At 37.7% G+C, this 27328-nt stretch overlaps 1 protein-coding gene across 2 annotated transcripts in view; it reads right to left on the bottom strand.

The window, feature by feature from the left end:
• The window catches only part of Cv-c (RhoGTPase activating protein), a 565606-nt gene that overhangs the window by 348112 nt on the left and 190166 nt on the right, over window positions 1–27328 (bottom strand). Inside the window, exons 3-8 of one of the 2 annotated variants that reach the window (XM_076322424.1) lie at window positions 23349–24905; window positions 22233–22407; window positions 21264–21503; window positions 17966–18205; window positions 16687–16880; window positions 1410–1452 (exon numbers count right to left, since the gene is read on the bottom strand). In XM_076322424.1, the coding sequence (XP_076178539.1) occupies window positions 1410–1452; window positions 16687–16880; window positions 17966–18205; window positions 21264–21503; window positions 22233–22407; window positions 23349–24905 (2449 nt within the window). The remainder of the gene's footprint in view (window positions 1–1409; window positions 1453–16686; window positions 16881–17965; window positions 18206–21263; window positions 21504–22232; window positions 22408–23348; window positions 24906–27328) is intronic. The other variant, XM_076322425.1, reaches the window with a different exon arrangement.

The following is a 27328-nucleotide window of genomic DNA, read 5'->3' as shown; positions in this document are numbered from 1 at the left end:
GGGTGTTGAATAGTGTCAGTGGATTTTTATCGTTTAGGAGAGCATGGATATTGTATCTTACTTTAGTATTTCAAACTTTTTGAGGTGATTTGACGTGTATTGGTATATTTGATGAGAGAGGGAACTGATTTTAATAAGTTTCTTTTAGAAATATTTGGTTCGAACTGAATTTCTAATTTTTGTATAATAATGTGTATGTTATAGAATAGTGTCAGTGGTTTCTTATCGTTTTAGACAGTATTGACATTGTACCTTACTTCAGTATTGAGTATTTATATTTTGTAGTACGATGAAAAGATTTCGTTTATTATATTTACTTGTAATTTGTACCATTGCGTTGGCCTTTTACGCTCTTTTGAAATTATTCGATCGATTAGTTCGCATTTTTGTTATGTTATATCCAACGAAGACCGTATAACCTTTTGATCGTATTTAATAAAAAATTAAATTAATTCTACAGTGTTTGTTCGATATAAGCAAAGAGTACACAATTCCCTTATTAAATTTATCTGGTATATTTGAACAAGCTCAAGGAAGAAAATAACAATGTTTAATGTCAGCAAATTGTACGTAAATTATTGAAAGCAAAAAATTATTGAAAGCTGGAGTTTCATTTATGGCCAAATATGCTCGAACGGTATACAGAGGTTAAGAGTATCCATCTGGTAAATTCGCATCGGATTTGACTTCAAAACTGAAAGTTTAGCAGTTTGGAACCGAACTTTTGAGACAATGGCAATTGACCTTTATACGTTATCGATTTCTACTGAAACATGTAGACAGTATATTTTGGTACAATATTTACGTATAGTACCAACTTTACTTGGAAAAATAGATTCTATTCGTTGCGAAGGAATATTTCCCCAAGTTACAACTGTACAATAATAGTCGAAACATATTTTTTTCATATAGGTCTACGTTCATCTGTGTGGTAAAAAATGTACACAGAACCCAAAAACAGGACAAATTAATTGGGAAGTGCTGCACTGTGAGTTTAATTCGTTCGAATTTAAAATAATATTTATCCCTGGCGTTTGAATGAACGAATGGAATAAACAAGCATTTTACGAAAAATATTTACAAATGTGGGGAAAACAGCAGTGACTTGCAATATGCAAGTAAAATTCAAAAACAATTCCGTATAAATAAAAGGAAACACTTCTGGTAATAAACAAAATAACACAAATTTTATGCTAGGTAATCAATTTTAAATAACACACGTGAGAAAAATCGTGTTAGTTTGTTAAGTATTATTGCTGTATGAAATTTACCAAGTAAAATTTCTGATAATATATATCATCGAACAAGGTGTAATACAGATGCCTGTTAAAATTTTAACTAACTCGAAAGTAGTTACGTAAAATTGTTAAGAAAGAAATAGTGACGCAATGCATTCGTTAAAAACTCACCTGATAGTTGTCGTTCCGATTGCGAGCGTGGCTGATGCAGACTCTGAAAACAAACAAAAGAACTCGATTAACTTCGATTTTGAACACCTATGTACAGGACTATTAATAGACTGCTAATAGAGCATTAAGGACTAACATTAATAGACTGCTGGACAAATTTAAAATTAATTGTAACAAGATCAGAATTATTAGGATACATGTGTTATCAGAAAGGAGTTGACTCTAATAAAAAAAACAATAAGCCGAATATGTATGGTACGCACACGAGCAGATTACATCTGGAAGTATGGCAGGTCCTATTCGTTCGGAGGTAAACACTCGACTGTGAGAATGTGTAGCTGTTCTGTACGTACTAGAGGACATGGCTCGTGACCGTTTGTATCAGATTTGTTTTGAAGATCCACTGTTCGAAAATTCAGACGCTCGATATACGTTCTTATAATCGAACAACTATTTACGCCTGCAAGGTTTTATGCGGTCTTAACAAGCAGACATAATTCTTCGATCGTAAATACCTGTGCGTAATTAAAACTGAATAACGAAGATTTAATGTATCTTACATCACCACGAACAAAAATACACCATTTATATATATTGATACAAAGATCGAGGAAATGAAGAATTGAAAAAATATTGAAAGACATAGCCTAATGCGAACGAAAACTTAAATTTCCCTAATAAGCAAAACGAGAAGATTTTCTCGTTAAATAGCTACTCGACTATACGTAAAATTAAAACCAACAGTCATCGTTTTGGTAAAACCTGCTCGTGTGTAATTATGTTTCGTATTAAATTCTAGTATAAACAGCTGCCAACGTAAAAAAATTTCCAACGCAAAAAAGCACCTGTACTGGGGCGGGATTTTTACCTCGCGGTTCGATCAGACATTTTCCGTAATTTCTCGATGCAACGATATGGAAATTATTATCGTACAATTTGGCGCGTAGGTTCTCCACTCTTTCAGTCGCTTCGTTCACGGGTACGCCGATTCCGCACGCCCCGGGAGTTTAATACGCTCAGAAGACCCACCGTGTACCTACACGCGTGCACACTATAAAATCAGTGGCTTCGCCATTATTCCCGTCGCGTTATCATCGATTCGTACGCGATACAAATGGCACTCGGCCGGCTCGCGCCGCGGATGCCTTTATCTAAGCGCAAACAGCAACAGGAGATTTATGGATTCGTTCGCCCGGACACCACCGCTGACGTCACGAACCTTTCAACGTTCCGCGTTCGGGAAATAAACGAGCAACCGTTTGTTATATCGGCCCGACACGGGCCTCGACCCGAAAACGCCGCTGCTACGGACGAAATTAAAATTCAATTAATTCAACGATTCGCCGAAATCAATCGTCGAGAACGTTCCGTCGCAATTTAACGGGAATTTCGAGCGCAACGAAACACCCGACCCTCTACGCACACCACTCCTCCTCGCCATTTTTCACCTCGTAGCAATTATTAATTAAATTCACCCCGCTGGTTATCGCGACCAGATTTTCCGTATAAAATTATCCGGTTAATGGGCAACGATTGCGCGTCTCAAATTGCATTTGAATCGTTTCGCCGTGATGCTCGTTAATTGACCGGCGTGCACGCGTGCGACGACGTTCACAAATTGCCGTGGGCGGATGTTATTATCATATTAGGTTGTTGAGGATTAAATGACCGAATTATCGGTGGAACTGTCGTGCGGTTATAGTTTAATCGTGAACAATTATTGTTCGGAAAAATACGATCGGTTTTCTTAAAGGAATCGGTATATAGTTTATGTTTGTTCGCTGGATTAATTGTGGATCGTATCGAGGTTAATTGAAGAATTAGGGGGATGTTGTATTATATTTTGTGGAGATAAGGTGAGAGGTTTGGTAAATATGGTTCTAGGATAGTGGTGTCAAATTTGTATACGAATGCAGGTTATCGAGTGCAGTTGTGAAGAGTATGCGACAAAAAGAAGTGTCTTAAAATAATATCAACCATTTGATAGATAGTTGAAATTTTACTCTGAGATATATGTTCGTAGATTTACCCTGCGATAATTTTCAATATTTAAAAATATATATTCGTGTTTCGTGTTTAGTATTTGTCACCATTGTTCTATAATATAACCTCTAATCGATCGTTTCTTCCTTTTGGTAGTTTGTCTTGCAATTCTTCCCTTATTGTACTTTGAAAATTAATATTACGAACAAACATTTCAATTCAATTTAAATTCGCGAAAGAAACGGGCCGCGTGTTTGACATTACCTTTAATCAATAATATTACGAAATATTAATATTACGAACAATCCTTTTAATACAATTTAAATTTGACGAAAAATATAATTACTCGTATTTCACTCTCTTGTTTACTTCGTCTCTGGATCCACCAGTTTTGTACCGAGCTAATCGACGGAATATCTACACGGGCTGTCGTATTTGGGGCAGTTTGGAGCTGTTTATCGACGTACGATGTACATGTACCACCTGGCAGCGCTTCTTAGTCGTCAAATTACAAGAAACTTTAAACACGTGACGTGTGAAGTTAACGTCTGCGTTTTAGAAAAAGACCACGGAGTTTATCTCGACAATGGGACGCCAGCGTCGAACCATGATCCACATACGATGCCGAAACGGTCCATCGTCGAAACAATCGTACGAACGAACGACCGTGACCTTATCTTCGCGCTGTACCGGCACGAAACGTTTATCGATTAACGCGGCGCAAATAATTTCATAAAAAGGGCAACGCGTGGGAAGGGCATTTTCCTCGGTGGTAAACAGCGTAGCGTTCGCGAACGAATATTATTCAATTTGCAAAGTCGAAATAGAATTTTCGTTGGTACTTTACGCGTGCAATCGTAGGGCAACGCGAACATATAAAACAATTTTTAGATATTACAGCTTGTACACGTTCGAATCTCTCGAGGTGGTTGCTAATTAAAAAACGAAATAACAACACAGCAGTTACGGCGCTGCTATCCTTGAGTTTTATTTCTCCAGCCATTTCTTTTCACTTGCCACTTTTCTCAGCTTTCACTGTTGCAACTTTTTTATTCGATTACGATTTCCTGTCCATTTTTTCCCACGACTCGTCTCGCGAAGTTTCCGCTTGGAACTGGTCGAAGCGAAGAATCAACGCAAAGATCGAGTTCGATCTTGCAAAACTTTCGTTGCTTCCGAGGAGTCTGTTATTAATCGACGTCTTAATTTCTTTCCAATCGAACTCTAATTTTCAGGAAAAATTGAGCCGTTACTCGATGACGCGTTACAAATTATATTTCCGTTCGGGAGATCCAATTCGAGAAAGCTGAAGATTGGTTAAGATTGACGGAGTTTGACTTCGTTTTTCCAGAGTGGAGTCAACTTCGTGTTTGTGTATGCTTTGTGTAAATGAAATCGCAGTTTTTTTCCTTAGTTAAGAATCGAATTATCCTTTTGGGAATGTTTAATAGTTATCAAAAGTGATAGAAGGTGTCCTAGCCAAAAGTTTTGTTAGCTTTTAGAGTAGATACTCTAACGTTTCGTGGTGAATGGAAGATTATTTGTAAGTAGAACATTTGTAAGATGGGGTTCAAACTGTGTTTAACTAAGCCGTTACTTAGAATTGGATGACTGGATCACCTTTACAGGGATGTTTACAAGTCATCTAAACTGAGAACAGGTGTACACAGGAGTCAAAAGTTTTGTTAACTTTTGGAGTAAATTCTCTATTTCACAAAAAATGGAAAATTATCTGGAAGTAGTGGTGGGATTTGAACTGTCTTTAGCTAAATCCTTACTTAGAATTAAGTGACTGGATCACACTTTTGGGTATATTTACAAGTCATTGGTAATGAAAACAAGTATACAGTAGAGTCAAAAGTTTTGTTAGCTCTTAGAGCAAGTGCTCTAGCGATTCCTAATGAGTGGAAAATTACCTGCAAGTACCAGGGGGATTCAAATTATTTAGACATACACCGAAACTCGAAAAATCTAGAAACATTTACAAAACTCTACCGATCGAAAGTTTGACAAACTCTTGAATTTCTTGAATTGTTACCGATCTTACTAAAACGCTGAAAAAAGTTTGTGAAAATAAAATTTTTCCAACAATAAAAATACCAATAAATTCGTCAACGTCGTAAAGAAAACGGTAAACAGTGTCAAGGTTGTCAAAGGTTTAAATGTTTTCGAGACTGTAGTGGCACTCGAGACGTAAAATATTCCATATTTCTCAAGTGTTCGAGACTTTCGAGAGCATTCTGTAGGAAAGACAGTTTCGTAGTGGCTAAAAATTTGCAAACAAGAGGTCCCATCGTTGTCTCGATGGGATACCTTTTCTCGAAGTTGTTTGGAACTTGTTCCGTCCAAGAACAGAACTTACGTACTCGAGCTTTAAAGAACCGTGTACCGTAGGAGCCGACAGCATGAGTCAAAACTGACGAAATTAATTGTCCTTCGCCGCAAAATACGGAGTAATAAACTAGACGGTTGATCGCGCGAAGGTTGTAAACGTCGGGATGTTACCGCTCGAATCGGCGCCGTATTTACAAAAAACGAAACCGCAGACAACGTTGCAAACATTTCTCGAACAATGCCCAATAGGCAGCGTCCTCCTTTTTTACGAGCGTACGTATCTTCAAAGAAGACGGTTCCACGCGAAACCGAGCAACAAGAATTTATTTGGTCTTCCAGGATTTCGTTAACCTTCTCTGTTTCTCCTCGATGAATTACGCGTCGCGAACCTAAGCCAAGGTGCAGCCTGAAAATCATCCCAACGACGTTAAAAACTTTGTTTTCCGATTCCACCTTCGTACCGTGATCGTAAAACGTTCATCGGTCGGCTTCGAAAAATATTTTTCCATTTTATCCCCCGGTTGGCTTCACGTCCACACGAAAACAGATTAAACCGCGGAAAGAACGCATCCCTGGTCTAATTGCGTGCACTTTGTACGTGGAAACATTTGCATACATTCGGAATGCATAAGAAGCGGTGCAATCGCTGCAAAGATGCGAGGATGATATCCTCGTAGAATCGAATGTTTGAATTAACGAACATGTAAACATCCATTTCTACTCCCATCTAATTATTTCCCATTAAAGTCTACTCGCGTTCCGTAATTTCTATTCATTCTTGTACGAATTACGTTCCTACTGTGAGATAATTAGAGAGCCAGCGTTTGAAAGTTTCCAGTAAAATTGATTTTCTCTCTCGATGCTCGCGTGTAGGTTTAAATATACGATATTTTCATTTCCATACACGATGCAAACATTATCAGTGACGGAGAATAAGAGAAATACGATGATTTTGTCGATGTTCCGAGAATCATTCGTAATTACTATTCTGTCGATATTTATCATCATTTTATTTTTATGTATGTCTAGTAATATCAATAATAAGTATGTTAAACTATGAATAAACAGCGGTAAGATATACGTAGAAAGTTCCTGGGGAAACAGAGCTAGGTATTATTATACTGATCGCGCAATAACGTAAATTATTATTTTTAATTTATTAGATTCTCTGGTGATTTGGATTTATTTTTCAAACGAATACTAGACTTTTCAACCGAGTGTTAAAATGTGATGTGGATTTATTAGAAACATTATAAAAAGCGTATGTATTAAATCACAGACGAAACTAATAATATTGAAAAAGAAACAAAATATGTATAGATACACATCAAAATAAATTCATTTATTTATTGTTTTACATATAAACAAAGTTCTAAATTAAATGTAAATTTATTTTTCGAAAGTATATTTTACTTAGAAAGATCATTCTGAATAAAAATTAATTTTATGTTTATATGTATCGCTTTTAAAACCTGTAATGGGTTTTTAAAAATACATTTTTGTTACGTCGTTTTTAAAATCCATTACGTGTTGCTTTTAAAATCCATTATGTATCTCTTCAAAAAGCAAAACAATTTGATAAACGTAAATGATCGTAATATGTTCAATTTTTGAGAAAAAATTTTGATAAAAATTTGTCTCTACTCGGTATTTGGCTTCAGAAATCAATTGTCCATAATTAATCGAATTCGCTACGGTGGCCCGTATTTATCGTAATCGACCAGCGCTTATGTTTCGATTATAAATAAATCCGAGCTTTAATTCAAAATAATCGTGTTTCTGAGTTAAGAGCACGTTCAGCTACTAAAACTCTAGTTAGAACAGAACCTCCGAGCTAAGTACATACATCGGGGTGCAATGATTTTTTCGCTCCTCGGCGGAAGTTCTCTTCTACCTAAGGCCCTTTGGAAACACACAACCCACACACGACGGCTATTAGAGGTATGAGGGATGCCAACCGATTAATACGCCGACATGGCTCGCTGCCCCATTAGCTTTGATCACTCGCGAACACCAACGTATCCACCCCGTGTACGTGTGTATCGCGAAAACATATGTTTGCCAAGGCGATGATGCTCACTCGTGTACAAACTGCCACCTTGTGTATAGACACTTCCGAACTCTACCGAAAAATGACCGATAAACAATTTTTTTAATTTTTTCTTCTTCCGAGAATCGTTTCTGTGAATTTCCTTATCGAAACTTTGGAGATGGAACTTAGTGCAAACAGTAAATTCAAGTGAGGAGTTTAAAAAATTGTAAAGTAGGTCATTTTGTTTTTCAAGAATATTTGAAACAAAACGAGTGTGTTTTATTAGGAAGTAGTCTCGAAAATCGAAATTTTAGATAATTTTTCTTAAAGAATACTTTAATGAAGTGTATTTTCTAGAAAGAAGAATATAATAAAATTGAGAATCGTAACTTCGAGTAATATTTTTGAAAAATATTTCACACGAATCGAGTTTATTTTCTACGAGAGTAAGTATTAAGCGAACATTAATTATCCATCTCGGGAATTGAAATTTTAGGTAAATTTTGCTGAGAATATTTTAAACGAAACCGAGTATATTTTATTCGAAACTAAATATTACGTAGCGACCGATTACCAGTCTGAAATAAGCTACTTTTATTATTCACGTTTTACATTTATGGGTTTTGACTCATGCTCAAAATAAACGTACTTATATAACGTAGAAATATAGTATTAAAATTGGAATTATAAACGTTCGAAAGATTACAATTTTCTGTTATTTTGTGAGAACAAAAATTAATATGAAAATGTACTATTCAAACATTGTACTATTTTTGGAAATTTTTTAAATTTAGATGGTTTCCTTTTATAACATTAGCTAAAGATTTTAATATTACAATACAACAACCATTAAGTATAAGGAATTGCTTCGATACACGTAACAAAATAAATGCGATTACTCGCATATTTCAAAACTGCACATGAAATTCTAGATTTATCGAAAACTAGGGAACGAAGTTGGCCTATAAATAAAATCAAAAATGTTACCCCCGATAAATCACCATTTTCTAAGTATCACAAACTAATTAATAACATCTAATCTACACTGTATCTATAAAGGACGTCCGTGATTTATAGATATCGAATGCAGTTAGACAGCAAGTGGATCGATAAATTTATGTAACATTCGCCGCGTTGGTAATTTTGTGCGTTATTACTTTTTCACGCCCAAGGGTAACAAAAATGTTCGAAGCAAACAGAATACAGCGCATATAGACCCAGCTGCTATGATTTATTGTCTCGCTCGTATAAACATTTATTCTACAACATATACGAGCGTGTTTACAACGCGCAACGTTTCGAAAAATTACACGCAATAGAAACCGGGAAATTTACAACGTAACTCCTCGTAGAAAAAGAAAAAGAAAAAAAAAAACAAAAAACAAAAAAACACGCGAAAATATGTTTTTTTTTATCGCTGACAAATTTACAGAGAAAATGCTTGCCTGTTTGGTTTCTCCGTAAAGCAAACATTGTTCTTTTAATTTCGTTCCCGGAACGCGTTTTGAACTGAAAACGCAAAAAAAATTTAGCAATGTGCCTGACGTAACCCGAGAATTCATAGAAAATTAATCACGAAGCGAGAGCCGAAAGCCTCGCATCTGTTTTTTCAAGTGCGCCGTTGAAATTAATTTTAGCCCCGACTGGAAGTAATTATTCAGCAAACGGAGGGCCCGTTAATATTTCACGAAATCATAATTCCACCATTCTCTTTCTTCGATTTCATTTTTCCCGCTGGTTGCGAAACATTTCGTTTCTACGAAACGAGGCGCTCAATTCTCGTGGAATTAACTTGGACAACAGACGTTCCACTATTTTATTTCGCGGAGTATTTCAATTCAAAAATTTTATTTCAGTTCAATTCAAAAAAAGGGAAAATAACTGTACATTCGATGAGAAATTTTCCGAAAGTTATACAAAAATTACTTCTCGATTGTTAACATCACTGTGAATTAATCGATGCTCAAATTGAACGATTATTCGTTACCGTTATTCGTGTATCTCTCTCTGAGAGAAAATACGTATCCGATTGAGGAGCTCGGGTATAAAAATAAAAATTCAATAAAGTAAGTAGTCCATATAATTGAACAGTGGTATGAAAGTTTTTAAAACATTCGCTTTTCGAACAGAGACGCAAAACGCTCGTGGCGTTTATTACGTTTTAGTCTGGACTTTCCAGGGTATTCTATTTTCTGACAACCTTCTTTATTTACAGTCTACATCGGTCAATGCACAAATTGATCAGTCTAAACTTACTCGTTAGGTCTTGGTTCAATACATTTTAACGTCGTACGCAAATCCCGTGAAATTCACTCGGAAAATTTTAAAGGCACTTTTTTTTAATCGCGCAAAAGAAAGAATTGTCACGATGACTCGTAAAGCAATTAGTATAATTTCACGCGTCTGATCGTGATTCTTTCTAAATCAATTTTATTAAAAACGACACGTAAGAGAACTAAAAATAACTTCTCAAAAAAAACTGAACGACAATTTTATCCAAAAATGTCAAACCAATCGTAAAAATGAATGTCGCGTTAACCAATGTACCGAAAACTAATACTTTGCAATAACGACGATTGAATATAAATTCTTATCGCGAAATTGAAATTTGAAAATAATTCGTAGGGTTTCCACGGTTGCCATTTTCGTAACTGTACAACTGGTCGAGTTCCACTTCCCTACTAACCACGAAGAGAAAAATAACATGTAACGGCGGGAAAACAAACAACTTAAATTGTTTTTAATAGGTTCCGGAACGGGCACATTGCGCAATGGAGGGTTAGCCAAACATCCGCGCGTCTGCATCGACAAAAATGGCGCGCGAAATAGTGGTACTTCCACGTCTCGTTCTAAAAATTCAGCTGTTATTTTATCGCGTGCCTCGGGGGGCAGCAAAAGAGAAAAAAAAAAAAAAATGCACGAAGTAAACAGAATATTGGCTGCGCGGTTGTGCATCGACGCGAAGGGTCGTTTTTAGCATCAAAGCATCGGGGCTGACCTTGAACAATTTACGTAGATCGGACATCCACCGTCGACGATCGGCAGGGTGAGGCGTTAACCGGGTCGTGTTAAAATCCCGATAAATTACATACGTACTGCTCAACGCGTCACGCGTTACGTGTCTCTACGAAGTTGGTTGTCATTCAACGCCGAACAATTTCTTGACGCCATCGCGCTGCGACACACGGACCGAGCGATATCAAAGAAGGCCTTTGGATAAATATAGATGTTCCCCAAGCTAGTCCATAGAACGTCAACGAACAGAAATTTATCCCATCTTTGATAACATGGAACGATACTTGGCTCATTCGGGAACCGATTCGTGTAGGAATGAAACTCGCTGCGATTTTGGTCACTTGGAAAACAAATAATTTCGATTGGTTTTTTTTTTTATTTTTAACCAATATTGCTCGACGATATTTACGAAACTTGTGACCAGGTTCTTGGACTTCATCGATGAGAAATCTATCCACGAACGTTAGCTATTTTAACGGTTGTTTTCGTGTCACGGTATTTGAAATGATTGTTTATTTCTTAAATTAATTAAAGTTACGTTATTTCGATCGAAATTAGAACTATTGTTGGATCATGATATTTATCAGAATTATAACGAGATTGTTGCGTTTCAAGAATGAGAATTTTAGTTGCGTGTTTATTCGCAATTTTAGTTATTATTTCAACGTTATGATATTTTAAATGATTAATTTCGAGACATTCTTATGTTCGATTGTAGATGCAAAGTGTTTGGGTTAAAAATACCCTGGATCTATTTAACTCGTGTATTTAACTTTATAATGCAATGAAAGAACTGAGGAGCATCAGTTGCATCTGTAACTTTAATACAGATGCAACTTAATTGTAACTTTAATTACGGAAAAACAGTATATTATGGGAACGTTGAATCGAGAAAGACCCAAAGAACGCACTGAAATTAAGAATAAAAACTGTATAATTTTAATCTTTTCAAGAAGAAATTATTTTGCTTGAATTCCAAACTGATATTGACCCATAATATTTACCACACTTGTTGTATTTCACGAGTGAGAATATTCATTTCCACGTTACAATATTTCCAACTATTTTAAAAATATAATGTCTATCAAGTTTTGTGACGTTATCGTGTTCCATCAATGGAAAATTTATTTGCGAGTGTCTGCTCGCAATTTTGTTGATCATTGTCACGTTTTAATATTTCGAATAATTAAAAAAGTAAACGTACACGTGCACCAGTAATACTAATGGGGTTAACGAGGAAATTGGATCGAAATTTACATTTCCAGTGCCAGATGCACAAAGTACGACGATATAAAGTTGCGAGGATAAAGAAGTTTGTGTGGGTGAGTATAAAAATGTATATACGGAGTAATAAAGATGGAATCGTTGTTTGAAACTAATATACCAAGGTAACGAAGTTCGTATCTTTCCCTGGCCTTAATTACTTCCCTCATTTTTTGAAGTAAATTTTTCGCGGGGTATGAATATTTTTGTAATTCGCTGTGCACGCGGAGGAAATAGTGTTTCTTCTGGAACGAACTAATTTAAAATTAAACGTAAAACCAACGAAGAAAATTGGAGAATACAGAGGAACTACGAAACGTACACCCGAGATGACACTGGCTCATTTCCTTCTTTCTGTAAAAGTCAGTTACTCGCAAATTAGGTTGCACAACTATGGACTCGGAGGTCCGTAAAAAGTATTCGATAAAGCACAACGAAGAGCAAGTTTTGCACGTTGAATCTTGCACCGTTTGAATAATGTGCTTTTGATTTACACATTGAGAAATTTTAATCCGAACTAAATAAAAACTTTGAAACGAGAACGCGAGAGGAAAATTGTTTCCAATGTAACGAGAAAATAAAACGGAAACGAACCACTGCGTACAAAGTTGGATTAATTCCAAGTGGAGAAAAAAAACCGACCATAGGAACTGCAATCGAGTAATTAACTGTGAAAATTGTGAACGAAGTGTCTAAAATTAGCAAGTAGTTCGAACGAGTATCGATCCTCCTATTCGCTATAGACTCGCGTTATTTCCAAATAGAAATAGAATTTCTTTCTTCGAGAGACAGTTAAAATTCCGTTGTCTAATTAATATTGTCCATATTGACACACAAGAACTTTAAATAGGCGTTCATGACATTATAACTCCGATTAATATGTTTGACCATGGTTCAATGAAACGTAAAATTTCAAGTTTATCCACTTTAATTTTCTTCTCACTTTTTATCCGACGCGAACTTTTTAATCGTGAATGAAATAATTTAATATAAGAAGAAGGTGGGCGATACAATCGGCATAAGAACTACGTTAAATTTATTATAAAAGCAAACAGTTCGAATGAAAGTTTGCAACGAAAAACGCCGAATTGAAGAACGTTTCTGAGTTCGATGTTATTTGAAATCGTGGGACTCGTTCGAAAGATTCACCGACGATCACGAGAGTAGGTGGAGATACCCGTCGTGAGCAGCATCAAGCTCATCATGCTCACAAAATATCAATTGTACAATCGTTGTCAAGCAGTACGCGCACGTTATATCGAAGAAAATCCGATCCACTTGCGAGATATCGAGTACGAGACGAGATCCCCTCCCGCTGCGATGGGAAATTTAAGATCTCCATCCGGCCAACAAAGTTTCGATTTTATGACGAGCATCGGTAACATTGGTCGTCTGCGGTGAGCCACACTTCATTGGCTACGAACTCGTTCAATGTTCTCTTGTTTTCTACGAAACTCGTAGTTTCCAGTTTGAGATTTACACGATTTTCAATTCAAAAGACACTTCACGAAACGAGATACATCTCGTACTGATAATTACACCGCAAAACTTATCACTTGGAGCTTGTAATTCCTTCAATTTCCAATCGAGGAGACACTTCACGAATTGAGAAATACATCTCGTAGTGATCATTTTCAAACAAATATCTATTCGTTCAAGGAGAATTTGTTAAAAATTGAACTCTCGTTTAATGATAATTTACTGGAATACGGTTGATCGAAACCTTTGTTCAGGTTAAACACGTTTCATTTTCTTCAACTCGCAAAATATGTCGATATTAACAATGAAAAAGTAATTTATTCTTCAAGATAGGGATGCAATATAGCTCTGAACTAAGTTATCTTTACAATTTTGAGAAAACCAGGTTAAAAAACAAGTTATTTTTTATAATTAAACAGGGTTGATTATTTCAAAAGTAAGTATCAAATAAAGTGTTTGAAGTTGATGTTTCGTAACGGTGATTTGATTTTTGTAGTTGGACAAATTGTAGAAAGATTAAAACTTTTTAATAAGGGAAAGTTATGTAAGATTCTCTAATTATTCCAAGTAACGTATAATAAGCAAAAAAGAAGTATACATAGCTCCACGAGTTTAATAAGATCCCTGTAGGCTTGGGTGTGAAGGAATGAAAGATGGATATGAGAATAGGCGATTAGACTATCGCCTAGGCCTATAGTCTAACTAGCAAGTGTCATCCGATACGGTTCAAAAGAAGTAAGACCATGGAAGCACGATATGGATCCATGTCGAATCGAGTCCAAAGATTTTATTCAGCTTGTTGAGTTACGTTTCATAAAAATCACTCGGTACCTTTTTATAGTTGAGTACTCTAACATCTAATCCCTGTTGGGTCAAGTCTCGTTGCAGACACTAGTGTTACATCGCTGACGTATTACATAATTTGAAATATGCTATATTTCTTTTAAACAGTTGTTAGTTCGCTGCACACAATTTACGAAAGTATTTCGAAGACTAGTATTTATAAATATTTATTTTTGGCAACCTGAGTAATAAAGTTTAAGAGACAAAGAGTTTAATCCAAAAAGTAAATTAAAACACCCTTTCTGACTGTATTCTCTTTAAAAATACCTATGTTCGATAATCCGAGCAACAACGTTTAATAATCTAAGAAGATGAATCTAAAAATTAAATTAAACAAATAAATAAAAAATAAAATTATACTATTACCATTACAAATAAACTTGTTTACTACTTTGTTACTATTTTCTTGTATATCTAATCTTTGACCCAAGAGTATTCGTTCAGCAACGGATGATCGTTTCGAGATAATTCCGACGAAGAATTCCAAGTACCCAAACCTAACGCACGCTAGAATACGAATTCTAAAATAATCTATACCGTAACGTAATATTACAAAACCCACAGCCGTTGACAGCGCGGGTAATTTAAAAACAAACTCATTAGGAACAAAGCACGCCGCGCTGGGAACATTTACTCTTGTAATTTAAATTATCCTCTCCCGGCAATTTCGAGGATGACCGCGAACTGCTCATCGGAAACGTTGAACGCAAACAATAAATAGCTCGTTACGGGCACAACCGAACGTTAACGACTTTAAAAACAACCTTCGAAGGTGCACTCACTCTCGCTCGCTCGCTCGCTCGCGTTTCTTAAAGAGATGTTCGTTCGCGCGTGCTCGTGTGACGCGATAATAATGCGTTTCCACCATAAACCGTAGCAAACGACGCGACCGAACTGTCCGCACCGGGTATACCCGGTACGAAAGAACAGCTCGTTTTACCGATTCAATTCAGCGCGAATCGGTTAATTTGCAAGACATTCGACTCGCCTTCGTAGCAGGTGGAGATACCTGTCATGAAAGGGAAATTAAGGTTCATCGTGCCAACAAAGTGTCAATCTTACGATGGCCTCGGCCAGCCCACACGGACTGTACACGCCACGTTACACCGGAGTAAAATACAAATACCATGTTCGCGATGGTCAATGCCACGCAATGTACACGCTTCACGTGGGCAGAGACTAATGGTGGCCCATAACCGCGGATCACCGAACGGAGCAACAGTCGAAGGTACGTATCTCCGCTTGGTAATCTCGATGCCAAATGCCATACACGCTTTACTGCCACGTGATTAATGCACCGTATCGAGGCTAGGACGATACACTCCGGCCAAACCCCGAACTTCGTACTCCTGGAGTCGTGCGCGGGGCTTGTTATCGATATTTAAAGAAATATCTCCGGGACACGGTGCCGCCTCGTACGGGTTGGACAGTTGTCAGTCCATACGGACGTGCCACGCGGTTATTTATCATCGATACTGTTGCGTTGATCGATCGTTACGGAAGACGAGTCACGGGCCGTGCATTGTTCCGAGTAGTTTTTCAGCTGTTTCGCGTTAAAACAGTACGGTGAGTTTACAGAGTTACTTACAGAGTGTGTTACACGGATGTAAATTTCAGACGAATATTAACAGGGTGTGCCAGAATATATCCCGTTTCAGTTTGCTTCTTCGTTGCTTTTCTATCAGTTATCGGAGATGAATATCATGGAGGTTGATCTCCTTAGAGAGAATTGATTGTGGGCAAACTTGATGGATGTAATTGTTACGAATAAAGCAAAATATACATTTTTTTAATGTTTTTAACGTATATTGTACGTATTTGTTAAAAAAAGTATGATTTTTAGACGTTTGTAATTCTGGTAGTATGTTAATATCCGAGTAGGAGTATTTCTGTTGTATATATTATTAATTTTGTTTTTAGCAATGGGACACTTCTTTTTTTTCTCACAAAGATAAAACTATATATCTTATAACATAAATGTTACTAGTAGAAGTGAACCAACTTCGAAATCATTCTATTTCAGACTATCAATGTATATACAATTTTCTCGAAGCTCACGAATGCTTCGAAGAATCTTTTACAAAAATATTTTTGATATCGTAAATCTTGGTGTTTGAAATCTCGTACAGTGTTATCAGTTTTACGAAATTTTCCAAGTTACGAACTATATCGCGAAAATTTTGTTCGATTAGAATCAATTGCAATCGTTGTAGAATTCTTTAGACGTTCAGCAAAATTTCGCAAGGTTCAAAACACCAGCACGTTACTCTCACGCGTGTTCGATGAACGAGCATAAAAATTAGTTAAAAATTTGAAGAGAATACTCACCGGTGCTTTCCCGTTGGTCTTCTCGACGTCGTTGTTCTCCAACAACGGCGCGCTGCTGCTCTTTCCGCCCATCTCCACGGTCAGCGGTTCCGGTTTCAGCTGGAGGCTCGCGGCAGAAGGCGAGGAGGGTGCCCGCGGAGGCATTTCCAACAATTCTCCAGAGCTTAACGAACTGCTCGCGGTGGTGGACAGACCTATCGACGAGACGATGAAATAAATTATTCACCGCGTCCACGAAACGATCCCTACCGCAAGGAACCGTAGACAATGCTCCCGAGGGATGTTCACGATGGGACAGAAATCCTTTCGCTCGTAAAACTCGTTTCCACGATAGCGATTCGATTTGTTTATGTGATACGAAACCCTAAACTAACGGCGAAATAAATCTTCGGGGCAATTCTGACCGCGAAATTTAAATTCCATTCGAGTGTATTCTTTCTTGAAATGGAAGCAATTTGGGGAAAAGTTAGGTACACTTTGGCGATTTGACATTGAATTTTAAACAATCGGGTTAACTGTTACAAATTCCCCAAATTCTATATGCATTAATTACCAATGAATAACTACAAATTTTCACTTATCATTCCACGATGCATCGTCATTAGGTTAAGTTAGGATTAGTCTGAATTCTATTCAGGTCCATTCTTTTCATCTCTCCACTATGCATAGGTACTTCGAAAGGGAAGCAATTCGAGGTAATAGTTAAACATACATTAATTATTTAACACATCACCTTGACGAGTCAAGTAAATTACTTTTCACGAAAGCCTCGAAAATAAATTTTAAAAGGTAATCGATTCCCACTTGTCGTTCCACGAGATCATAGTCACCGGGATACGATCCTTTTACCCTCGTAATTGCTATCCAAATCTCTGGCAGACATTCTACAGTGAAAGTATCGTTCGTGTTGTTGCAAAATTATTAGACAGCGTGCTCGTTGCACGTCTCCGTGTACAGATAACGATCGTCCTTTCTTTCGAACGCGAGTTTCTCACGAGATAATGGATTTTTATATGCACTATCTATTTCCGTCGAGCGGTGGGCCAGGTCGATTTCCGTTGAAATTTTTCCGCGATCGGGACGCCACTAGACGGTTAATTGCTTTGCAAACTGACGGGACAAAAGTGGTTGTTTGACTTTGGAAAATATTGTCGCTCGAAACTACGGAGCTTTCGAATACCCGATGTCCATTTGCATCTTCGTTGAATGCGCGACTACGCGGCGTGTTTAGAGGCTCGATTAGCGCGTCGGGGCGTCGGTGCGCGTTAATGAAACTCACACAGCGGCAGATTTGTCGGCCGTAGGGGCTTGATCCTCGGCAGGGTGTCGTCGAGGCCGCTGCTGCTGTCCACCGCCTCCTGGGAATATTGGTCGTCGGTTTCTTTCGTTTGCGTGTGCACGCTCTCGCGTTTGATCCACACGTCTTGGGAATGCTTGTCGTTTCGCGAGTTCAACTTCGATGGCCGGCGCCGGATCCTCTCCCAGGTCTCCTTGCGATGACACTTGCTGGACGACGGGGCTGTAGTGAAACAACGGAGAACATAGTTTTGAACACGGCCGATATTTCGAAAGTTTATCTCCTATTTACGTCATTTACAAAGCAATCGATCGTTGTATATTCTCGCTCGAATATTTCTCGAACGATTAAACGTTATTTATGATTCTTCTATTTGTATTATTTTAATTTGTAAAATTTAGATCGTTATATCTTTTCAATCGAATATTTTTTAAACGATTTCTTCTATTTGTATTTTAATTTGTAAAATTTAGATCGTTATATCTTTTCAATCGAATATTTTTTAAACGATTTCTTCTATTTGTATTTTAATTTGTAAAATTTAGATCGTTGCATCTTTTCAATCGGATATTTTTTAAACGATTAAACGTTCTTTACGATTCTTCTATTTGTATTATTTTAATTTGTAAAATTTACGATTGCTGTACCTTCTCAATCGAATATTTTTTAAACGATTAAACGTTCATTGCGATTCTTCTATTTGTGTTATTTTAATTTCTAAAATTTAGATCGTTGTACCTTCTCAATCGAATATTTTTTAAACGATTAAACGTTCTTTACAATTCTTCTATTTGTATTATTTTAATTTGTAAAATTTAGATCGTTGTATCTTTTTAATTGAATATTATTTAAACGATTAAACGTTCATTGCGATTCTTCTATTTGTGTTATTTTAATTTGTAAAATATACGATCGTTGTAGCTTTTCACTTGAATATTTTACATATGATTAAACATTCTTTACGATCTTCCTATTTGTATTATTTTAATTTGTAAAATTTACGATCGTTGTATATTTTGTTCGAATATTTTTGAACGGATTAACCTTTCAACTGTTATATAGTACACGAATATATTCGAACGTGGATAACATATTATTCTAAAGGTCGTAGTTAAATGAAACATCAGTTGCATAAACGCTTTTTAAATATATTTTATAAGCACAATTATTGGAAATTAAATTTAGAAGTTAATTTCGCACAGAGGACCTTTCTACCATGCGTTGATTCAGTAGTGGAAAGGTTAATCGCTTTTAAAATTCTCATATTTATATTGTTTTGTTTTCAAAATGTAATATCGTTGTATTTTTCTGCCCAAATATTTTATAAATTATTCATGATTCTTGACAATATCAATGAATCGTATATAACCATATCTTTTTCTTTGCATTAATTTCAAAAATATAATTGCGAATTTGTATAATAGTACGATTGCATCTACCTGACTTTGATATATTAACATTGGTATATTTATAAAAACTCATAAAGCATTGAAGTCAAGATACTTTCAAAGGACAGCGTACACATCTTTTTATAATCTGTTCAATTTTTTTTGAAAATTACCTTACGCCATTGTATTAACGTAATATCGTTCTTTAAAGCACTAGGGATATTACGTACAATTTAAATTGCAATATTGAATCAAGTGTCTAATTCTAACTAATCACCAGCGATTAATGAAATGCCGAAAATCCTCAAAGCGTTACGAACAAATAATTCATAGTTCTTCAATTTGAGCATTAAAGGATAAATCTATTACAGCGTACCAGTGACGATTCACGATAACGCAATTGAATATTTGATTTCACTTCACGTAATTCACATATTACGATAAAATGTCACGAAATGTTATACATCGAATCTAACCGAACTACGAATTATAAATGTTACTTCACGAGGACGTACACGAATTAAAAATTCATTTTGTTCGAAGCTTCAGTTGGATCTCGTTCCCCTGCGTCCATTGCGGTACAAAATTAACGAAAGCTCGAACCGTCGGTTTCCAATTTCGAAATAAAGTTGCACGAATGATACGAAAGATTTTCTGAAATTTCCACGCAAGACATAATATTGATACAACAAAGAATAATCGTACCGTTGTTTCTAAATTCTGAGATAAAATTTCACGAGTAATACTAAAAATTTTCTGAAATTTCCACGCAACACCTAATGTCGATAGAAAAAAAGATAATTGAATCGTTGTTTCTCAATTCTGAGATAAAATTTCAAGAGTAATACTAAAGATTTTCTAAAATTTCCACGCAACACCTAATTTCCTAATTCTGAAATAAAATTTCACGAATAATACTAAAAATTTTCTGAAATTTCCACGGAACACGTAATCTCCTAATTCTGAAATAAAATTTCACGAGTAATACTACAGATTTTCTGAAATTTTCACGCAACACGTAATCTCCTAATTCTGAAATAAAATTCCAAAAGTAATAAAAAAGATTTTCTAAAATTTCCACGCAACACGTATTCTCCTAATTCTGAAATAAAATTCCAAGAGTAATAAAAAAGATTTTCTAAAATTTCCACGCAACACGTATTCTCCTAATTCTGAAATAAAATTTCAAGAGTAATAAAAAAGATTTTCTAAAATTTCCACGCAACACGTAATCTCCTAATTCAGAAATAAAATTTCACGAGTAATACTACAGATTTTCTGAAATTTTCACGCAACACGTAATCTCCTAATTCTGAAATAAAATTCCAAGAGTAATAAAAAAGATTTTCTAAAATTTCCACGCAACACGTATTCTCCTAATTCTGAAATAAAATTTCACGAGTAATACTACAGATTTTCTGAAATTTTCACGCAACACGTAATCTCCTAATTCTGAAATAAAATTCCAAGAGTAATAAAAAAGATTTTCTAAAATTTCCACGCAACACGTATTCTCCTAATTCTGAAATAAAATTTCACGAGTAATACTAAAGATTTTCTAAAATTTCCACGCAACACGTAATCTCCTAATTCAGAAATAAAATTTCACGAGTAATACTAAAGATGTTCTGAAATTTTCACGCAACACGTAATCTCCTAATTCTGAAATAAAATTCCAAGAGTAATAAAAAAGATTTTCTAAAATTTCCACGCAACACGTATTCTCCTAATTCTGAAATAAAATTTCACGAGTAATACTAAAGATTTTCTAAAATTTCCACGCAACACGTAATCTCCTAATTCTGAAATAAAATTTCCCGAGTAATACTAAAGATGTTCTGAAATTTCGACGCAACACGTAATATCGTTAGAAGAAAGGATAATCGACTTACGCTTAACTATCCGTCGATCTGTACTTCTGGGAGGGCTGGCGGTGCCGATGCCACTTTCGAGCGGAGATGCTCTGTCGGTCGTATCCGGTGACAGGCTTCCGGAGGAAATCTCGTCCATGCTCTGCAGAAGATCCTGCGACGAGGAGGAGGATCTATTGTCGTCGTCTACGGTGTCTTGCGGGGAAGCTGGATCCAATGTGCTTTCATCTTGTAACGACTGAAAATCCATTTGCGATTCCGCTGCGAACATCAATTTCAGGATAAGAATAAGGCGCTCGTATCCGACAATTTCTTTGAAGCTCGAAACCGTAATCGTTCTCGCGAGTTCCAGACTAACGGTGGAGATTTAATTAATCAACGAAGCACAATTATTGCGTAATAAATTCGTGTCGAGCGTAGCTTCGCTCGAAGTGCCTAGAAATGTTTCTGACCGTATCTAAGAATTCCTTCTCGGTGTTGCACGTTGTACTTTGTTATATCGCTATCAATTTTTTTCATCAAATACATCCACTAATGTCGTTTTACCGATATTTTTAATCCAGAATAGCGAGAATTTATTCCTACTTATTTTTACCGACTGCGAATTCGTAGCAATAGAGAATAAATAAAGAATTGAGTACTGTGGTAAGAATCGATACTGATCCTCGACTTACCTCATATTATTAATTTAGTTATTTTACGTATACATTCGCTGTTTGATAAAAACTAAAGAGACGTTGGAATGTTTAGAAATTAGCCTTCAGTAAAAGGTTTTACGGTAGAATGGTTAAGGATTGTTTAATTTTATTGTGTCATCGTGATAAACCACGCAGAGTTAAAGTAGAGTGTCAATTAAAAGTTGAACGTAAAAAGTTTCGCGTTGTTACCGTGAAAAAGAAGCTTCGATAAATGTATTCGCAACCGAAGTACAAGTCGGAACTTCTAACAACGTCGAAGTTTTAAGGACACTCAAATAGACATAAGAGTTACCTCTTGGAGACTCGCAATCGCTGACCCATGTGAAGCTCGAACTTCTCGAAATAGCTGGCGAAGTTTGTGTCGCCATGTCGGAGCAAGTGATCGAATCCATCGGTGGACTGTTCGGGCAACAGGAGCCAGAACCGTTTCGGATCTTCGATAACAAAGATTGAAGAGAAATTGGTAGCTGAAAGTATTTTGTTTCGTTACTCCGGGGAATAATAGAAATTTAAAAAGAGCGAATCATCTAACTCGACCAACTCGTCTCTCTTCGCGACCAGCGAATCCAAAATTTGTTTAACACGAGTGATACGATTTCGAAGGACATTTAAAGCGATGATATTTGACTTTTCGTATATCTTTTCTCTATGTAACTTTTCAAGGTCACTTTTAACTTTTTTACGAGTGACTATATAATTTTGTTTACCTTTCAGCTAGCAGGTATTGATCAAATCAAATGTTTTGTGTAAAATAAAGAAGTCAAAGGTTACTTTGCAAAAAAAATTATATATATACAAATAAAAGATTAAATTTTCGTCACCTTGAAGGTGTTTCGAAATATTATCATCCATGATAAAGATAAATTTTAATTGGTCCTTTAAATACGAAAGAAATTGAATCAATCGAGCTAAATGAACCACCCTGTATGCACGAGTACCGTTCGTAAATACGTCTGCAAGAGGTTAGTAAACGTAGTAAATGTAGCATTAATCCGAGGTCTTCAACGAAGATAAAAGTAGCTATAAACCGAGAACCTTCGTAAGAGGATTATGATTTTCCGAGAACCAAAGCACGCAACTATCTAACACGCCACATCCAGGGAACAAAAATTATTGAGTGTCATCGATAAAACAAACTACACTCCCGCGATCGAGTTCCACGGACACGTTGAACGCTCTGTAAAAATTCATCTCAGCGTTGCGAACAATATGGATAAAAAAGAATGAACTGTTGTGCGAATTTCGAGGCCTACATTCGGCGCGTACACTCTCTCCCTCTCTCAAGAAAAACAAAAAAAAACAAAAACCAAACTGAGGTACCGGGCATTGGAACTCACAACTCCGTACCTCCAAAAAGAAGAGCTCGGTGTAAAAAGCGATGTAAAAAAGAATTTTATCCACAACTCACCGAACCGGATCTGGAGCTCTGCTCGTCCATTATTTTCTTCGTGTCGGGGTTCTGTATCCGATCAAACTTCCCGCTATCGACGCTCCCGACGGACTCAACATTGTCGTCTTCCGGGAGATCGCAGCTGACGCCCACGTCGTTGGCCCTGGATCTCGAGAGCGAGAACTTCTTCAGATCCACGGGGCTGATCTCTCTGACGTCCTTATCGGATTCGGACAGCCTCTTCGCCGATACGTCTGAGCGCAACGTCAACGGTGATACGGCCCTCTTCTTCGCGAGTCCGTCCTTCGAATTAATCCGATTCCTGAGCGTGCCAGGACCGTGTACGGTCTCGTTCTCCGAATCGGGGAAATCCTGATCGGGCAACGAGGACACTCTGACCAGCACCACGTCCTCGGAGTTCTCACGGAACACCGGTGTGTGTTTCTTCCACATCAGTTTCGAGAACGGTGACCTCTTCTCCTCGGTGGGTGTGACAGGTGCGGATTTCGGTGCACCCTCCACGGCTCTTGAACCACCGGTCACCTCGTCGCAGTCGTAATCAGGATCGGTGTGCTCGTCGTTGCGTTTGATTCTGGCCAACCTTGGTGCCCTTCTGCGTTTCTGGCTCATCAGATTCAACGGTAGGCTGCTCTTGCGATGAGAGTCCGAGCGTTGCCGCGGCGGTAACTTGGCGTTCGATTCGTCGATCGTTTTGTCACCGTCGACGTTGAAACGGATCTGCGCGTGCGATACGGGTTTCCCGTCGCCGGTTTCATTGGTCTTCGGGCTTATTTCTATCTTTGGTTCGTCGTGACTACGTTCGAGGTACTTGGCGCGCGAGTCCCTCTCCCGTCCGCGGTCCAGCTTCGAGGGTAGACTAGAAGTGTTCCGATCGACTTGTTCCTCCATGAAGCTGGTCGGCGAGGGATCGTTCGACCCGTAGTCGGAGTTCAGTGGGTTAGGTGGTGGGTAACGCCTCTCCACGGCGTCTTGGAGGTTCTCCGGTAGGCTACCGCTCTTCTCGCGGTCGTCCACGGGTGACACGGGACGATCCTGGCCACGGTAGTTCGGGTTCAGGAGGAAACGGTGACCCGTCTCGTCGGCGAACAGCTTTCCATTTCGTCGATCACGCGGCCCCTCCTTGTTCCGTCGGGAGGATGATCGATCGGTACTCGTCCCACACGAGCTACCCGCTGAACTCTCGCTATCCGATACGCCGAACTCGCTCGGAGGCTCCTTGTAACGCGCGATCCTCCTCGGCTCCTCCTTGGTACCGTTTCGCTCCTGTCGCGATTTCTCTTTGGTCAGCTCGTCGATCTCCTTCTCGATGATCGTGTTGAACTCGGCCAGGATGCTGTTCGACCAATCGCCGATGTCGTCCGCGACCGTGCAACTCCTGCCGACCGAGTTCTGACGTTTGTAGAGGCAGCTCCTCGTCTGGAACGGTTTGACGACACCGTGTACGTCGTTCGCGTGGCTCGATGCCTGGACTACTGACTGCGCGGGATACTTAGGCTCGTCAGCGATGGTCAGCGGAGTCGTCGGTGCCGACTCGATGATTTCACCGATCTCTTCCTGTTCGGACAGAAACGAGAATGTTTGGTAAATTAACGAGGAATCAATTCTTACAGGGTTATCGGAGACCGATTGTTCGATACTGAGATCGTTCGCGACTGCTGGGGATTGGATTATCCACTTTGGAATGGTTTGAGGGAAAATTGTAGCTTCATGGTGTCTAATCACAAATTTTTACAGGGTAATGCATATTCTACTTTTTGCGTGTTGACATTTTGCGGTTACCAGATAGGGACTCTTGTAATCTTTGGGACCAATTTCTGATGTTGATTGTACACTCAAAAGTAATGAAGAAACATAGTATAAACGACGTTTTTGTTAGCTCGAATGCATTGATAGAAATCACAAAGTACTAGGTTGTTCAATAAGTTTTGTCGTTTTTTTCATTGGAAAAAGAATACTATGATACTTGAATTTTGAACAACTGTAAATATACGAATGAATCGACAGATCTACATGAAATCTCACACATGTTCATCGAAAAGTAGTACCATCTTTAGAAAAATAAAACGACGAACCTAATAGCGCCATTTCTTATCGAACGACAAAACTTATCGAGCAGCCTATTATCGTTCCTCACATGGAGAAAAAGTGTAAACAAACGACTCGTGTCGGAAGAGGATCCCCAGAAACCTTAATTGAACGTTTTCGATCGGTGCTAGAGATCCTCCTCGTAACTAACCGTCATCTGTTTTTTTTTTTTTTATAGACAAAGTGCTCTTACAACTTGGCGCGAATGTCATTCTCCGACAGCGGCACTAATCCGCTTGGTTCGGTCTGAAAATGGTGCTCGAAAACGTCTCGTTCGTTAAGTACCCAAGTTTGCCTTAAGTCGAGTTATCACCACTTGCGTAACTCCTTTAACAATTCAAAATCACTTCCACCGCCTAGTACGGGGCGTCGTGAAACGAAAGCACCGGTCCGTGAGCGTGTTCACGGATTATCGGGAGCGAGCCTAAGAAAACTCGAACAAGTGTCGTACAAACTGAACAGGTTTCTAAACCGGTGATCGAGGTTAATTGACCCTTCTCTACGCGGTGGATAATTCCATAAATTAGAAACATCACTTTCTATGGCCGATGGGCGGGGAACGCGAGATGAAACGGAAGAGGACAGCGAGGATGGCTCCTCCGCTCATCCCCATCGATTTTTCGTGTCGCGAGAGGAGCGCCGAAGAACAGAGGATTCGCGTCGCAGCTGTCAGCATCGTGACTACTTCGTTATGGACCGTTTTATAAATACGCTCCACCCGATTTAACCACAGACGCGCACGCGGTTCGTTTCTCGCGCAAGGGTTCAACCCGTACGACAAAGATGGCCGCCGAAGGGATCCTCGCGTTCGCGAACGGAGAGGTGGGTAACCCCGTTTGCACCAATCACATACACACACACACCAATTAAGATATTAAGAGGAACACTTGTACAATAATTATAGAATAATTATATAAGAAAGATTATACAATTATTCTTTCCTTCGTATTATCGTAGTGTTGTAAGTTTTCTTGTAGCAAAGGATATTTTGCAGAAAAATTGAATGGAGTAAGGTTAAAATAATGAGATGATAATCGATCCAATATTTCCGCGTGAATATTTAGAAAAATTAAAGTATCTTCCAATGTAAATTATCTCGAAGATAAGTACTAGGAATGGTATGGTTATTATAGTCGTTGAGTTTAGTTTTTTTTATATTCTATAAGAATAATGAAAAAATATATCGTTGACATTAAATATACAGACACACCTATTAATGTATTAAGGGAAACACCATTTTTCCACTTTTAAAAGATTGATATTTTTTTGTTGCATTTTCTGAAAATTTAATACCCAAATTTAATACATAGGTTTATTGATTTAAAGAAAGGTTAGATTGTAGCAATATACGAGATAAACAATTATTTACCCATTTTTCTGAAAACTGTTGAATTTTCTTAAAAACCTTTAGTATCTTTCAAGAAACTTTGAATTTCTTCCCTAAAAAGCTAGCCATTGGTAAACAAATCGTACATGTCTATCCATCTCAGCGTATGTTTAGAAAATTCACGTAACACGATAGCCGTGTACACATTTTTACTTAAACTGACAGAAATATTATCCAAAGCGCGTATTTTTCATTCTATCTACGAAACGTTTATATGGAAAGATCCGTCTCGCCGGAAGAGGTTTCCAAATATTAGCAATTTTTTCACCTCGTATTCTTCCTTGACCACTCGAGCAGCGTATCCCCAGGAATTTATAGTTTTTCTAAATTCGGGATTGAAGGCCAACGCGAAATTTCTAATAAAAGAAAGTTCCCCGGTTTCCCGTGTCTGAAAAATTCGAAACTCCCGAAGTGAAACACCGCGGGGAGCCAGTTGGCAAAGAGAAACGAGGGAAAAATTGAAAGTTATTCTTTGTCCGCGTTCATTAATCATTCGCATCCTCCT

The sequence above is a fragment of the Ptiloglossa arizonensis genome, chromosome 10 (assembly GCF_051014685.1).
Source record: "Ptiloglossa arizonensis isolate GNS036 chromosome 10, iyPtiAriz1_principal, whole genome shotgun sequence".
Taxonomy (NCBI): domain Eukaryota; kingdom Metazoa; phylum Arthropoda; class Insecta; order Hymenoptera; family Colletidae; genus Ptiloglossa; species Ptiloglossa arizonensis.
This window is presented reverse-complemented; position numbering and strand designations above follow the sequence as displayed.